Genomic DNA, 17,581 nt, shown 5'->3' on the forward strand with positions numbered 1-17,581 from the left:
CTCTGTCTCTAAGCCAAGTAGGCAGGTGAACTCATTGCCCTTCTCCCTATGTGGGATATGATTCCCAGAGGTATAAATCTCCCTCACAATGTGGAACAGGATTCCCAAGGTTGAGCTGGAACCCAACATCATGGAATTGAGAAAGCCTTCTTGACCAAAAGGGGAAGAGAAAAATGAAACAAAATAAAGTTAAAGAGGTTGTCCTGGAGGTTATTCTTATGCATTATATAGATATCCATTTTTAGTTTATGGTGTATTGGAGTGGCTAGAGGGAGGTACCTGAAACTGTTGAACTGTATTCCAGTAGCCTTGATTCTTGAAGACAATTATATAATGATACAGATTTTTTTTTAAATGTGATAATGTGATTGTGTAAAGCTTGTGTCTCATGATCCTTTTATCCAGGATATGGACAGATGAATGAAAAAAGAAAGACGACAAATAAATAAATAATGTAGGAGTGGATATGGGGTAAGAAAAATTGGGTGGATAGAAATACTAGTAGTCAATGAGAGGGAGGGTTAAGGGGTATGGGATGTATGAGTTTTTCCTTTTTTCTTTTTCTTTTTTTTTCTGGAGTGATACAAATGTTCTAAAAATGATCATGATGAATACCATGTGATGATATTGTGAGCCATTGATTGTATATGTTGCACGGACTGTATGTGTATGAAGATATTGCAATAAAAATTTATTTAAAAAAAAAAGAGGTTCAGGGCTTGCCACATTGGCTCAGCAGGCAGAGTTCTTACCTGCCATGCCAGAGACCTGGGTTCGATTCCTGGTGCCTGCCCATGCAAAATAAAAGGAGGTTCTGTTTGGATTCTACAAAGCAAATTCATCAGAAAGTTCCTGTGAACTAGACCAACTTCAGCCTAACAAAACCATTTCCAGTACAGCTCAGTGAGCACGTGCCAGTTCGAGCCCATTTGGAGTACCCTGAGGTCCTGATCAGCTGAAGATGTAGTTTCTTCTTCTCCTGCCCCACCCACCTGCCCAAAACTCTCCTTGCTCTCCACCATCCCAGAAAAATCAAAGCCAAATGGATGCCGTGCCATGCTGACCTCAACAGAGCCACTGCCTGGTGCTATGTAGCCTTCACACAAAGAGCCCTGGGTCTGGGCTGATCTGTGGTACAGGGGCTGTGGTACTACTGGCCCAACACTGCTCTCTTTTCTTTTTGTTTTGTTTTCAGTTCTTTATTTTTGATACTGTGTGATCTTTCATATGGAAAGATAAAGCAACATTTGGACACAGAGAGAAAAAGATAATAAGGGAATATTATTAACAACTTTATGCCCATTAATTTGAAAGCTTAGATGAACAGATTCCTTGAAAGCTACAAACTACCAAAGTTCTCTCAAGAAGAAATAGATAACCCAAATATTCCTAAACCTATTAAATAAGTTAAATTCATAGTTAAAATCTTCTAACAAAGAAAACTTCACTGACTAATTTTGCCAAATTTTAAAGAACAAATAATACCAATTTTATGCAAATTCTTCTGGAAATATAGATGAGAAGGGTACACTTCCCAGGTCATTTTATGTGGTCACTGTTAACCTGATACCAAAGCCAGAAAGTTAATACAAGAAAAGAAAACTATAGGCCAATATCCTTCATCAACATAGATGCAGAAATCCTCAACAAAAATATATAGCAAACTGAATTTACTAATATATTAAAATGATAATATATTATAACCAAGAGGTTTATCATAGGAATGTAAGGTTATTTCAACATTGTAAACTCAATCATATAATATCCCTATATCAACAGTTTAAAGAAGAAAAACCATATGATCGTCTCATTAGACAGAAGAATTATTTGACAAGATTTAACATCTATTCATGATTTAAAATTCTCAGCAAACCAGGAATAAAATGGAAGTTAATGTGATAAAGAGTCCCTGTGAAAATAAAGCCTATACCTGATATCATAGTTAATGGTAAAAGAGTGCATGCTTTACCCAAAAATCAGGAACAACACAAGGATGTCTACTCTCACCAATCCTATTCATCATCGTGCTGGAGGTCCTAACCAGTGCAATAAGGCAAGCAAAAGAAAGGGAAAAAAGACACGTAGAGTGAAAAAGAATAAATAAAAGTATCTCTATTTGTAGATGACGCAATTGTCTACCTAGAAAATTCAACATTCTCTACATAAAAGAGTCACTGAAACTAATGACTTTAGCAGATTGCAGAATCATGGTCAATATGCAAAAATCTATTGTATATCTGTTTACTTGCAACGAATTTGAAGACCAGGCAAAACCTTCAATAATGATAAAAGTCAAAATGATTGTTACCTCTTGTACAGTGGTATTGACTAGATAGAATCTTCTGGACTGTTGGAAGTGTTATATACATCATCTGGGTAGTGTTTACATGGGTTTAAACATATGTAGAAATTTATTAAGCTCTTTAAGATTAGTGCACTTTATTAAGTTTACATATTCATGCTATCCATCAAAATTTTAAAAACTTCAGTCCACCGATGGTGAATGGAAACTGTATCACATAGTGTATTAGTCAAGGTTCTCTAGAGAAACAGAATCAACATCTGTAAATATGAGAATTTATAAAAGTGTCACACGCAACTGTGGGATGCACAAAATCCAAATTCCACAGGGCAGGCCACAGCAGTGAAGGTTTTCCGTGAATTCCGCAAGAGAGGCTGGCTGAAGTACAGACAGAAATTCTCTCTTCTGACTGCTGAAATCATCACCTCTCCTTTAGAAGTCTTCAACTGATTGAATTAAATACAGCTGATTGGATTCTCTCATTGCAGAAGACACTCCCCTTAGCTGATCATAGATGTAATCAGCCAAAGGTGCGATTATCTGACTGATGATTTAATAAACCAACTTTCTGGTTTATTAACCTGCCACAAAATATCAAAGTTATGGTTAGGCTAGTGCTTGCTTGACCAGACAGCTGGGCACCTGGTGAAGTTGACACACAAACCTAACCAATACACCTAGTATATATATCAAGTGCATGGCACTTGATATAGAATTTTGCTAATGTGGATACCCTAGGTATACTGTTGGCAGACTAAATGAAACCGTTTAGAAGCACTTATTTACTTTCCTTAAGGTAAAGCTATGTTTAATTTATGCAGTATTGTATTTTCTGGTTAGCTCAGCCGTCAGAGCGAGCATGGACCTAGAAAAAGTTCATAGGAGGCAAGTAGCAATTGGATTTGAATTAGACTTCTTAATTATAACAGCAGGACTTCTTCAGGCAATAAAAACATGGCAATAACTTCAGGAAGTGTAGGCGATACTAGTGAATGAATTATAGGGTGCTCAAAGTATTGATGATCTTATAGATTTAAAATTCTAAAACATTTATCACAGAGGTCAGGATAACTTTCATATTAAAAGTAAAATTTATTTTCATCAACAGGAAAACCTCCCCTGTAAAAGGATTAGAACAAGAGAGAATAATGAAATGTAATCACAGAGCATGTTGCATTTTTGCCTTTTAGGGGACTTTACATCTGATCCATGTGAGACACTGCTTCTGCTGTACGAGTTTGAAGTTAAAGCCAAAATGAATGATCCATCACTGGACAGCTTCCTGGAGTCAGTGTGGGAACTGCCTTATTTAGAAAGCAAAACATTTGAAATAATTGCATGTAAGAGCTGTATTTATGCTTTTGTAAGATCTTACTACTTGTTTCTTCTCTTTACTATTACTACTTTCATGTGGGAAACAATCATACACACCTCTGCACCCCTAGAACTCTTTGTTTTCCCCTCTCTAATGACATTTTTAGACTTTTGTATTATGGTCATTTATGTATTTATCTTTTTCTTTCTCTAAGCTTATTCGCCCCATAGGGCCATAAAAAATCATTACTTATATTTGTTTGGTAGAAACTAGCAAAGTGCATTGCTCGTAATAGGTGCTCATGGAACTTAATTACATCACTAAACAATTGGGGGAGCTCAAACTTCAGAAAGTTAGTTTTGCTAAGCTCCCTAGAAATGATAATCAACCACTCACTGATGAAAGGTATGAGAAGGAATCTTAGCAATTTATTGAACTGTTCAGAGAAATATTGGTAATTTTTTTAACATAACTGCTACACTTGAATTTCTGGTTGAGCTAGTAAGTGGAACTTGGCTACCCAGAGTCTTTTGGGGAATGTACTGCAGGAAATTGCCTAATTATCTTCCCTTTTCATCTCTCATCTTCTGGAGAAGCATAAATGTGGTTAATAAATGTATTAGGTACCCCAAGTGCACAAGAGTCATTTTTGCCATTTCTTGGTCTTGCCAAAAAAGAATTCCAAGACTATAGCACAGATGGTATATACTTTATGGACATGTAATAGTGGCCTCTGCTCCTCACATAATAGTACTCCAATTCTAGAGACCTGTGAATTGCATCTGAAAATTTCAGGTTTCATTATCTCTGACACTCAATCTCATGTAGAGTGTTTCCTGTGTTTTAATAGTCAACAAAAAACAGTGTATTGTAGTATAAATCTGTTTTTGATTAGTGCCCTTTTACTGATCTGCTCTCTGTTTCCTTCTTAGTGTGCCCCTCCTTGACTTAGATCATTGCTTAAGATTCTTAAGGTCATTGTTTCTTCTATACAACTATGTGCAAGGTCACAGAAACAGTAGGTTCCCTATTGATATTTGTTAAAGAAAGGATATACCTGGCAATCCTACCATGTTACTCTGCCCAGAAAGTAGAAGCTATCTCTGAAAGGTGTCTGTGGATTGTCATTTTATAAAATTTGTTTTGTTATTGTTAATCTGTTTCAAACCAGTTTAGTTAGTGAAAGCAAATTGTAGCCTGGGATGAAAACTGTGATGCATAAGATTATGATGTTTAAAAACTTTTTTCTTCCCTTCCTATAGCATTAGCAATGGAAATGCCTGCACATTATCCTTCCATTGCCCTAAAGGCCTTGAAAAAGGCTTTACTGCTCCTGAAAAACAAAGACCCAATTGATGTTTCGAAGTACAGGTTAGTAAATGTAATTTGGCACCTAATCTGAGCATTTTAATAGCCAAAGGAGCGATAGTTATTGCACCATCCATCATCAATCATTCTCAACTAGCCTGACTTTAAAGATGATTGGGGAGGGGCCATGAACACACAGGGGTCTGGGAGTTGGGGACAGGCAGGATAGGAGAGGCCTGTGTGTTCCCACCCTCTGGGCTGCAGCTTGAGGGTACAGGGACTCTGCAGGCCTTGAGAACTGCGGAGCTGGATATTGCCATGGTGGCAGTCACCAAGATATCATGGCACCCCCAGTACCAGAGCTCCGAGTTACACTACATTTTTGGCAAACCAGCCAGCAAGGAGGACTGGTGCCCTTTACCTGCAGCATCCATGACAGTCATTTTTCTATGAACCCCAACTTCATTGCCTTTGTGATAGAACGTGCCTTTGGAGGAAACTTCCTTGTCATTCCCCTGTACCAGTTGAGAAAGTTGGCCCTCACTACTCAAAGGTTTGTGGAAACAGAGGGAACATCTTAGACATCAAGTGGAACTGTTTCAATGACTTTGAGATGGCCTCCTATTCTGAAAATGCATTCTTAATATCTAGGATACCCAAATGCTGCTGCTGGCAAGGAACCTCCTGGCCTGCAGGAAAGAGCTGGTGGGCCACACCCCCAGAGTGGGCCTGCTAGAGTGGCACCCCACAGCCACCAACATCCTCTTCAGTTCCAGCTACAACTACAAGGTGATGGTCTAAAATGTAGCTACAAAGGACTCTGTAATCATGAGCCCTATGAGGACAATCAACTGTCACCAAGAAGTGATCCTCTCCATGTCCTTCAACATCAAAAGCAGCCTGCTGGCCACTGCCTGCAAGGACCACGAGATTTGGATTCTCAAACCCTGATCAGGACTGTCCTCCAGGAAGCCAGTTACAAAGGGCATTGGGCCAATAAGTTGCTGTTTCTGGGGAGCCTGAAGAAGCTGCTGTTCACAGGCACATCCTCATGGAACAGCTAGCAGGTGGCCCTGTGGGACTAGGACAACCTCTCGGTGCCTCTCACAGAGGAAGTTCTGGATGGCTCCTCAGGTGTGCTGTTCTTCTACAATATGGACATCAACATACTATACATGGTGGGGAAGGAAGATGGGAACATCTGCTGTTACTGATACTACAAGGTGAGTACCAAGAAGTCACACCTGGACTACCTGATTAAATACTGCTCCTATTACCTGCAAAAGGATGTCAGTGTAGGCCAAAGAGAGACCTTGACATGTCCTCCTGTGACATCTTCAACTTCTTCAAGCTGGTCACAACCAAAACCTTCATTGAGCCTGTGCCCATGATTGTGTCCTGGCTATCAGAATCCTACCATGAAGACATGGGCTCAGCCTTCTCTGGCGACTCAGGAGTGGCTCAGTGGGATGAATAGAGGGCCAGTCCTAGTGTCCCTTAGGCCCAACTCCTAGCTGCTAAGTCCCTGGCCTGAGCCTACAGAGAGGCCCATCTCCAACTCAACAGAAAAACTTGGCCCAGAGGACAACCAGAGGCACCTGTCCCTGCTAGAGGAGAAGGCATCAAGGTGAACTGCAGGACACACTGGAGGAGAAGAAAACTTGGTTCACAAACAGCTTTGACATCTACAGATGTCCCTCACCAAAGACAGAATGAGCTGCTGCAGATATTCTGCCAGCAGCAGGAAGAGATCTTAAAGCTCCAGAAGCTGGTGATTCAGTGTGAAGTCTAGGCCAAATAGCTGGAACTGGAGATCAAAAACATGTCAATGGACTCAGGAAGGTTTTAAGCCCTTTGTCCTCACTCTCAGGGACACCACTTGGTTCTGTGCCGAAGTCTAGAACCAACTCACCAGTTACTGAGAATAACCACTATTTCTATATTTTTTACCAGAAAACAAAATTCTCAGTCGCTGGAAAAGATTCCAGTGGGACAGGTTGCCATTTTTCTATTTGCCTTTTTCAACAGTTTCTGAATTGACCATTTTTAGATGATACATTGCTTTCTTTTTATTTCTGGTTGGTTTTTGTTTTTTGGGTTTTTTTTCTTTTTTTGGCTCCACAGTGAGGTTTAATTTCTCAAGGAGAAAGAACATTCTAAAAGTTAGAGCTGGAAGGACCTAGGAGGTAAACCTGCTTGTGATTTTCAAAAGGTGGCCCATAATAAATGAGAAGGCTAAGCAGGAGGCCCATGCACCCACACATACACACACATACACACACACACACACACATACACACACTCGCACTTTATTCTTTCTACTCTTCCATCTGTTTTATATATATGGGGCTTCTATGGAATACATAATTATGCTACTTAAGAAAAAGAGCAGTTTGAAAACCAATGATCTGGTCCAGAGAGGGGCAAGTGACTCAAAGTCACCAGAGTATTTATGGCAGGGCTGGGCTGAGATCCTGGTCACTTGGATCTGTCTGCTGAGCTCCTGATTTGCTTGGTGTCTCTCTGGAAAGTCCTTCCCTTCTGGTCTCAGTTTCCCTATCTGACCCTGGAAGGAACTACCCTGTGCAGGATCTGGCACCTGAGACAAGAAACCTTAGTCTTGACTGAAGAAAGCTACATGTAGGGTGATAATCTGGGTTTTCTGCAGAAACTCATCTACCTTAGCTCTAAAAGAATTGTTCTTCCTAGAACAAAGCTTGAGATTATATCATAGAGGGAAATGGAGCCAGAAATCGATCTTTGTTTTTTAATATGAAACAAGGTCTGAAACAGTTTTGATGATTGTTTTATCATTATTTTTTAAATTTCTTGCACCTTTATAAAAAATAAAAGTGGGAAAAAAAAGATAATTGGAGAATGCTCCTGGCCTAAAAAGCCCTCAGAACAGCTCCCTATTGAGAGTTGCAGTACACATCAAGGAATATTTAGCAGCATCAAGGAGTCAGGTTTTCCCAAAGGAAAAAAAAATGGGGGGGAAAGTTGCTTTTTGTGTGTGTCTGTGTATAATAAAACTATTAAGTACCTTTCTTTTCTTTCTTTTATCATGAAATATTTCAAATGTACAGAATAGTACAGAGGTTGATATAACAAACATCAATGTATCCACCACCTAAATTGAACAGATGTTAATGTTTTATCATGTTTGACTAATTTTTTTTCTAAACAACTTTTTTTAAAGATCAATAACTGCTGTACATAATATAAAAAAAATATTTATTGGAGATTTTTTATGTTTTCTAAGCTCAAGCATGGGAAGAATTGATGTCAGGTGTTTTTTCTCTGGAAAATGTCACTACAGTCTTACTGTTCTGGTATATGAGAGACAGCTGTCCTGGAATTATTTATTCCCAATCAAAATCCAAACACACATGCCCATTTGAGGATGTAACGGTTGTTTGAAAGTGCCTTTAAATGGAACTATAGTAACCAGCCACAACTCCTTAGGGCAAGACTGAAAAAGAGTGAAAGACAACCATAGGTATGATTAAAGGAAAAATTGGTTAGCTCCTTGTACATCTTCAAATATCTGTCTTCTGAGGTTGAATGCCAGTTAGAATTGAAGGAAGAGCAGAAGTATTTTGAGACTCTTAGTCTGGGATAAGATCCAAATTCTTTTCTTATCTTTGCCATAAAGCCAATGATCTCTTTCCTTATGGAGTGAGTTTTTTCTTTATTTCCAGCAAATATATACACAACTTGATTAATCTCTCAGTGCCAGATGGGGCAACAGATCCTGAGCTCTGTCCCCTGGAAGAAGTATGGAGCTATTTTGAAGATGCCCTGAGCTTTATTAGCCACACAGTAAGTCAAACAGTGATATTAAACTTTAAGTTAATTTTAAAGAATTGAACTGACTCATATATTAGAAATTACATACAGTAATGCTTTCTGATGTGTTTTGCAGTAACTGAATTCATATTGCAATGTAGTTATATGGTACAAAATTTCCCTGAGTTTATGGAATATAAATAATTAAAAGTAGAAATTTTCTAACACAAGTATACTATGGCTTTGTTCAAAAGGGCAGTGCCACCTAGTATTTTGAAATATTTTGTATTCTTAAAGCCTAGTAGAGTTGTTATGTCCCCTGTGACAGTATGAACTTTTGAACGGCTTGCTATTCCTGCCATTTCTGAGACAAGTGATAGAGTAGAAGGAGCACTGAAGAACTATATTTTAGTCCCTCCTCTGGTGATTTTTCTTCTTTTCGATGCAGTGATTTAAAAAAAAAAATCCACAGGAGGCTAGGGATGGGGTTGCCATATGATCCTCAACCCAGTGCTACGTATATACCTGGAGGAACTGAGTATGTGAACACAAATGAACATTTACACACTAGTGTTTACAGCAGCAGTACTCGTGATTCGCAATGAATTGAGGTGGCCTGAGGGTACAAAGACTGAGGGAAGAAAGGGGTAACTGTGGTGTATACATAGAACAGACTACCGAGTGGCCACAAGAAGGAATGAAGCTGTGAAACACGCAACTAGGTGAATGAACCTTAAGGACTATATGTTGAATGAAATGTCAGAAATGAAAAGACAAATATTAATATGCCTCTCTCATGTGGACTAACTATAAATATACAGACTCGGTGAATTGAAGTCAAGAGCATAGGTTATCAGATTGGGGCCTATTATAAAAGGCCTTAGACTGTAAGCTCTTACAGCAGTCACATATTATTTAGGAGTTGTAATTATTATTTCTAAAGTCTGAGATGCTGAGCTTTTGTTTATAACCTGGTGATTCCCAGAAACTTCAGTTATTTATGTGACACCTGAGACTCGGATTTAGAGCTCTTAAACTATGAAAGTCAGCGTTACCCCATACAGGAACTGTTTTTAAAAATGAAAAAGGGATCAAACTTCAACTAGAGATATGAATGAAGCTGATCTGGATAGGACTAAGGTAAATTAGAATATAGGGTAAAGGATGATATGGTCCATATTTTTAAACTTCAACTTCTGTATGAGATCAAAGGGAGAGATCTTTATTTGGTGCAAAATTTATATTTTGGGTAGCATGTTACCTAATTTAATTTGTATGGTCAGTTTAGTTGAACACCATAAATACATGGAATCATGAGTAGGAAATAAGAGTTTGTTGATTTCTCCAGGTTAGTGTGATGCCCTGATATCTCCCAGAGTAATTTGGGCAGTGAATAAAGAAGTATTTTCAAAATCCCCTTGGGGGACTGGGGAGAAAGGAGGAAATAGTCAACTTCCCTATTTGGAAAAATCCTGATATTTTCACAAGCAGTGGGGACAACCAAATCAATAGACCGAGTCCTTGATCTTGGGGTCGTCCCTATGAAACTTATTCCTGCAAAGGATAGGCTAAGCGTACTTAAAATTATGCCTAAGAGTCACCCCCAAAGAACCTCTGTTGTTTCTCGGATGTGGCCCCTTTCTCTCTCAAAGCCAACTCAGCAGGTGAACTCACTCTCTTCCCCCATTATGTGGGATATAACTCCCAGGAGTGTAAATCTCCCTGGCAACATGGGACAGAAATCCAGGGACGAGTCAGGACCCAGAATTCTGGGATTGAGAAAGCCTTCTTGACCAAAACGAGGAAGAGAGAAATGAGACAAAGTTTCAATGGCTGAGAGATTTCAAGCAGAGTTGAAAGGTTGTGCTGGAGGTTGCTCTTATGCATTATATAGATATCCCTTTTGGTTTGTGGTATACTGGAGTGGCTGGAGGGAAGTACCTGAAACTGTTGAGCTGTATTCCAGTAGCCTTGATTCTTGAAGATGATTGTATAATGACATAACTTTTGCAATGTGACTGTGTGATTGTGAAAACCTCGTGTTTGATGCTCCTTTTATCCAGGGTATGGATAGACAAATAGAAAAATAAGGATAAGATAGATAGATAGATAGATAGATAGATAGATAGATAGATAGATAGATAGATAGATAGATATAGATAGATAGGATAAGGGGTAAAATAAATTTGGTAGATTGAAATACCAGTGGTCAGTGAGAGGGAGGGAAAAGGTGTATGGGACATATGAGGTTTTTATTCTTTTTTTATTTGTTTTTCTGGAGTGATACAAATGTTCTAAAAATGTTCATGGTGATGAATACATGACTACATGATGATGTTGTGAGCCATTGGTTGTATACTTTGGATGGACTGTATGTGTCGTGAAGATTTCTCAATAAAAGTATTTTTAAAAACAGCTTTATTGAAGTATAATTTACATACCATAAAATTCACCTGTTGCATGTGTACAATTTAAAGATTTTTAGTAAATTTATAGAGTTGTGCAATCATCATCACAATCCAGGTTTAGAACATTTCTTCGACCCCAAAAAGTTTTCCTCTTGCCTGTTTGCCCCCTGTTCCCATGTTCAGCCCCAGACAACCCGTGATCCGCTTTCTATCTCTGTAGATTTTCTTTTTCTGGACATTTAACATAAATAGAATCATATAGTATATTGTCTCTTGTGCCTGATTTCTTTGTTTAGCATGTTTTTGAGGTTCATCCATGTTGTGGGATGTTTCGGTATTTTGTTCCTTTATTGTTGACTAGTATTCCATTGTTTGGATATATCACATTTTGTTTATCCATTCATCAGTTTGTCAGTTCTAACATTTTAGCTATTGTCAGCAATGCTATACTGAATATTTGTGTACAGTTTTTAGTGTGGACATGTGCATTTTCAGTTCTCATGAGTACATACCTAGAAGTGGAATTGCTGGGTCATATGGTAACTCTATGTTTAATTTTTTGAGGAGCTGCAAACTATTTTCCAAAACAGCTGCCCCATTTTATGTTCCTACCAACAGTATATGACTGTTTAACTGTTCCTACCAATAGTTTCTCAACATCCTTGTCAACACTCATTATTGTCCATCTTTTTTGTTATAGCCATCCTAGTGGGTGCTGAATAGTAGTTCACTGTGGTTTGGATTTGTATTTTCTAGATGGCTGATAAGTTGGTCATCTTTTCATGTGCTTATTGACTATATGTCTTCTTTGGGAAAATTATTCAGTTCTTTTGTTCAGTTTTAAAACTGGATTGTCTTCTTATTACTAAGTTGTAAGAGTTATTTATATATTCTGGATACAAGTTCTTTATCAGGTATATGATCTGTAAATATTTTCTCCCAGTCTCCGGCTTGTGTTTTCATTTCCTTGATGGCATCATTTGAAAAGGTGATGTTTCAAATTTTGACGAAATCTAATTTATTAATTTGTTTCTTTTTTGGGTCATGCTTTTGGTGTCATAATTAAGAAATCTTTAACCCAAATTCATGAAAATTTTCCCTCTATTTTATTGTAGAAGTTTTATAATTTTTTGTCGTACATTTAGGTCTGTGATCCATTTTGAGATCATTTTTGTGTACAGTGCAATGTTAAGGTCTAAAGTGGTTTTTTGTTCTTTGTTTTTGCATATGGATATACCTCCTCTGCTGTTTGACTGCAGTTTTCTCAGTTGTAAAATGGGAATAATACCTGCTTTGACTTTCTCACACTGGGATTGTGAGACTTAATTGAATAATATATATGTTGTAAACTTTAATACCCTATATATTTGCAAGTTAGTGTTATTATAAAGTAGTGGTAAAACATTAAGAAGATTAAATGGCTTGCTTAAAGTCACATAGAAAGTCATTATTTGAGTCCATGTTGGTATTTAAGGGTCCTGATTCTGCTCTGGGCTCAACTGCTTCTTCACATGAAAATATTTGCAAATCAGAATAGGTGGTAGAACAGGATAGCTGGGCGACAACTTGGTACAAAGTAGCATTGACCTATAGAAGCCCAGAATTCTCCTGGAGTTGTATGATTATAACCTGTGTGAACTTAATAAAAAAAAAAAAACAGTATTGAACGTTTTGGATATATGTTGCTTTCTTTGGGAAGAAGAGAAAATTCCATTTCTGAGCTTTGAACCTCACCTGGACCTTCAGGTGCATTTACCATTGTCACTAATATAAACTAAAATTAGACTGTACAGTAACTCCAGATTGAGCAATTCCTGTGTTTTCTGTAATAAGGCCAGAACTTCTCTGAGCATCTTGTTTTTGCTGCTTATATTCTAATGCATTACAGTTATCTTTCTTGGGCTGCCTGTGAAAGCATAATGCTTTTCTGTTTTTATGATGAGTTCCCATTCAATGAATTGAGGAAGAAGAAAAAAAAGGCAAGGAATGAACAAAAAGAAGAAATTGAAAGTCTGAAAATACAAATCACAGAACTTGTGGGAATGAAAGGCACAGTAGAGGAGATGAAAAAACAATGGAAACCTACAATGTCAGATGTCAAGAGGCAGAAGATAGGATTAGTGAACTGGAAGACAGGACATCTGAAATCCAACAAGCAAAAGAAAATATAGGGAAAAGAATGGAGAAATATAAGCAGGGACTCAGGGAATTGAATGACAACATGAAGCGCACAAATATATGTATTGTGGGTGTCCCAGAAGGAGAAGAGAAGGGAAAAGGAGGAGAAAAACTAATGGAGGAAATTATCACTGAAAATTTCCCAACTCTTATGAAAGACTTAAAATTACAGATCCAAGAAGTGCAGCGTACCCCAAACAGAATAGATCCAAATAAACGTACTCCAAGACACTTACTAATCAGAATGCCAGATGTCAAAGAGAAAGAGAGAATCTTGAAAGCAGCAAGAGAAAAGCAATCCATCACATACAAGGGAAGCTCAATAAGAGTATGCATAGATTTCTCAGCAGAAACCATGAAGGCAAGAAGACAGTGGGATGATATATTTGAGATACTAAAAGAGAAAAACTGCCAACCAAGAATTCTATATCCTATATTTGTAACCAAGAGACTGGCTTTGCAAGAAATACTAAAGGGAGTAAGTACTAGAGACAGATAGGAAAAGACAGGAGAGAGAGGTGTGGAGAAGAGTATAGAAATGAAGACTATCAATAAAGATAAAAAGAAGAAAAATTAAATGTGACATATAAAATACAAAAGACAAAATGGTAAAAGAAAGTACTACCTGTACAGTAATAACACTAAATGTCAATGGATTAAACTCCCCAATCAAAAGACATAGAGTGGCATAATGTATTTAAAAAACAGGACCCATCCATAATGCTGTCTACAGAAGGTGCATCTGTGGTAGTTAGGTTCAGGTGTCAACTTGGCCAGGTGAAGGCACCTAGCTCTATTGCTGTGGATGTGACCCAATGGCATGTGAACCTCATCTGTGTCTGATTACACCTGCAGTTGACTAGGAGCTGTGCCTTATGCAATAAATGATGTTTAATTTAATTGGCTGGAAGCTTAAATTAGAGGGGTCAATGTATCACAGCCCAAGCAGCTCAGCATACCTCATCTCAGCACTCATACCTCAGCCCAGGCCTTTGGAGATGCAGAAAGGAATCACCACAGGGAAAGTTGTTGGAACCCAGAGGCCTGGAGAGAAGGCAGCGGAGATCACCCTGTGCCTTCCCACATAAGAAAGAACCTCAGTTGAAAGTTAGCTGCCTTTCCTCTGAAGAACTACACGTTTTTAAGGAAATAAATCCCCTTTTATTAAAAGCCAATCCTTCTCTGGTGTGTTGCATTCCCACCACTACCAAACTAAAACAGCATCTTAAACCCAAGGATAAACATAGGTTGAATGTGAAAGGCTGGTAAAAGATATTTCATGCAAACAACAATCAGAAAACACCAGGAATAGCTATACAAATATCCAACAAATTAGACTTCAAATGTAAAACAGTTAAAAGAGACATATAAGGACACCATATATTAATAAAAGGAACAATTCAACAAGAAGACATAACTATTTATGCACTGAGCCAGAGTGCTCCAAAAAACGTGAGGCAAACACTGAAAACAAGGAAAAGAGAAATAGGCACATCTGCCATAATAGTTGAAGACTTCAATTCCCCACTCTCATCAATGGACAGAACATCTAGACAGAGGATCAATAAAGAAACAAGAGAATTTGAATAATACAATAAATGAGCTAGACTTAACAGACATTTATAGAACATTTCACCCCAGAAGAGCAGGATACACCTGTTTCTCAAGTGCTCATGGATCATTCTCAAGGATAGACCATATTCTGGGTCACAAAGCAAGTCTCAATAAATTTAAAAAGATTGAACTCATACAAAACACTTTCTCAGATCATAAAGCAATGAGTTGTAAATCAATAATAGCCAGAGGTCCAGAAATATTCACAAATAAATGGAGGCTCAAAAACAGTGAGTCAAGGAAGAAGTTACAAGAGAAATCAGTAAATATCTCGAGGCAAATGAAAATGAAAACACAACATATCAAAACTTATGGGACACAGCAAAGGCAGTGCTAAGAGGGAAATTTATTGCCCTAAATACCTATATCATGATTGCATGTGTAGAATGGTATGATCTCTAAATTTTGGGTTAATTTCTTTTTTTCCGTTAATTAAAAAAAAAAAAAAAAGAGAAGGGATAATTGGAGATGAAGGGATACAGACTGTACAACGGGACTGGATATAAAAACTCAGAAATGGACAGCACAATACTACCCAATTGTAATGCAATTATGTTAAAACACTGAATGAAGCTGCATGTGAGGTATAGGTTTTTTGTTTTTGTTTTTTTTGTTTTTTTCTTTCTATTATTGTTTTAATTCTTATTCTGTTGTCTTTTTATTTCTTTTTCTAAATCGATGCAAATGTACTAAGAAATGATGAATATGCAACTATGTGATGTTATTAAGAATTACTGATTGTACATGTAGATTGGAATGATTTCTAATTGTTTTGTTAATTCTTTTTTTAATTAATAAAAAAAAAAGAAAAAAAAAAAGAAAGTGAGGGTCCTACACCCCTTGGCTCCCAGTCAAGTAATATCCAAGCCCATCTAACCCCATCCAATCACTGAGTTGCAGAAGCTAAATTCTTGGCAACTGTGGCCAAGAGAACAGGTACCTCCCTTCTTCCAACCAGCCCCTGTTCATAGGATGGAAGATCTACACCCAGGCGTGGCAAACTGAGAATGTTGGTGCCTTGATCACCCTAACCCCTATTTACTCATAGGTCAGAGGTTCCACATCCAGAGAAGCAAGCCAAAACCAGAGACTAGTACACCACCCATCATCCTGCTCTTAAAGCAGGGATGTCAGCTGACTTCCTGGAAGATGGCGGCTTAGTAAGACGCGCGGATCTTAGTTTCTTCTCCAGGACACCTACTAGGGGAGTAGAAACGATACAGAAAGCGCCCAAAGCCACAACAGAGATAAAAAAGACAGCGTACCCCATCCTGGAACGGCTGGCTGGCTGAGAGAAGCAGCTCGGGTGAGATCGCCGAGGCGCGCGGGCCTTACCGGGCGGGGTGGCAAGCGGCCGGAGTTACTCCCTTCCCCCTTCCCGGGCCGGCTGGGAGAATTGGAGAGGCGGTCCCCTGAAACAAAGACGGCTGGCGCCCACACCACGCGCAGCCCCCGGACCAACTGAGAGAATTGGATCGGAAACCCCCAGGCCGCGGAGAACGGTGACGGGTGGGGGAGGCCCCTTCCAAACCCGTGACTCCCGGGGAACGTGCACTCTCTCGGGCGGGCCGCTGCCGCTGGCGCCCTCCCGCCACGCTTGTTGCCCAGGGCCGACTAGGAAATTCGGACGGGCTCTTTCCCTGGCTGCGGCGACCAGCAACCCTCCCTGCGTTCGGACCCCGGGCCGGCTCAAGCCGTTTCGGCTAGCGAACCCCCCGGACGGCGAGAGTTTTCCAAAGTTTAAGGTCCCACAGCACCTTTTCCTGGTGGGACCCGCAGACAAACGTGTGCCACGAGCGCCACCTACTGGGCAGGATAAGAAAAACAGAACCCAGAGATTTCACAGAAAAATATTACAACCTTGCTGGGTCCAACACCAAGAGAAATCTGAATAAATGCCCAGACGCCAGCAGCAGAAGATAACTGTCCACGCTCAAAAGATTGAGAATATGGCCCAGTCAAAGGAACAAACCAATAGCTCAAATGAGACACAAGAGCTGAGACAACTAATCCTGAATATACGAACAGAAATGGAAAACCTCTTCAAAAATGAAATCGATAAATTGAGGGAGGACATGAAGAGGACATGGGCTGAACATAAAGAAGAAATAGAAAAACTGAAAAAAATCGCAGAACTTATGGAAGTGAAGGATAAAGTAGCAAACATAGAAAAAATAATGGATAGCTACAATGATAGATTTAAAGAGACAGAAGATAGAATTAGTGATTTGGAGGATGGAACATCTGAATCCCAAAAAGAAACAGAAACTATCGGGAAAAGAATGGAAAAATTTGAACAGGGTATCAGGGAACTCAAGGACAATATGAACCGCACAAATATACGTGTTGTGGGTGTCCCAGAAGGAGAAGAGAAGGGAAAAGGAGGAGAAAAACTAATGGAAGAAATTTTCACTGAAAATTTCCCAACTCTTATGAAAGACCTAAAATTACAGATCCAAGAAGTGCAGCGCACCCCAAAGAGATTAGACCCAAATAGGCGTTCTCCAAGACACTTACTAGTTAGAATGTCAGAGGTCAAAGAGAAAGAGAAGATCTTGAAAGCAGCAAGAGAAAAACAATCCATTACATACAAGGGAAACCCAATAAGACTTTGTGTAGATTTCTCAGCAGAAACCATGGAAGCTAGAAGACAGTGGGATGATATAT

The 17,581-nt window shown here is 38.9% G+C and overlaps 1 protein-coding gene and 1 pseudogene across 3 annotated transcripts in view; both read left to right on the plus strand.

Annotated features, from left to right (window-relative positions):
• The window catches only part of TEX11 (testis expressed 11), a 483,245-nt gene that overhangs the window by 452,389 nt on the left and 13,275 nt on the right, over positions 1–17,581 (plus strand). For all 3 annotated transcript variants that reach the window (XM_077147058.1, XM_077147060.1, XM_077147059.1), the window contains 3 exons: positions 3,493–3,642; positions 4,880–4,988; positions 8,627–8,747. In XM_077147058.1, coding sequence (XP_077003173.1) covers positions 3,493–3,642; positions 4,880–4,988; positions 8,627–8,747 — 380 coding nt within the window. The remainder of the gene's footprint in view (positions 1–3,492; positions 3,643–4,879; positions 4,989–8,626; positions 8,748–17,581) is intronic.
• On the plus strand, positions 5,118–6,919 carry LOC143672179 (coronin-2A pseudogene; annotated as a pseudogene).

The sequence above is a fragment of the Tamandua tetradactyla genome, chromosome X (assembly GCF_023851605.1).
Source record: "Tamandua tetradactyla isolate mTamTet1 chromosome X, mTamTet1.pri, whole genome shotgun sequence".
In the NCBI taxonomy this organism is placed as follows: Eukaryota; Metazoa; Chordata; class Mammalia; order Pilosa; family Myrmecophagidae; genus Tamandua; species Tamandua tetradactyla.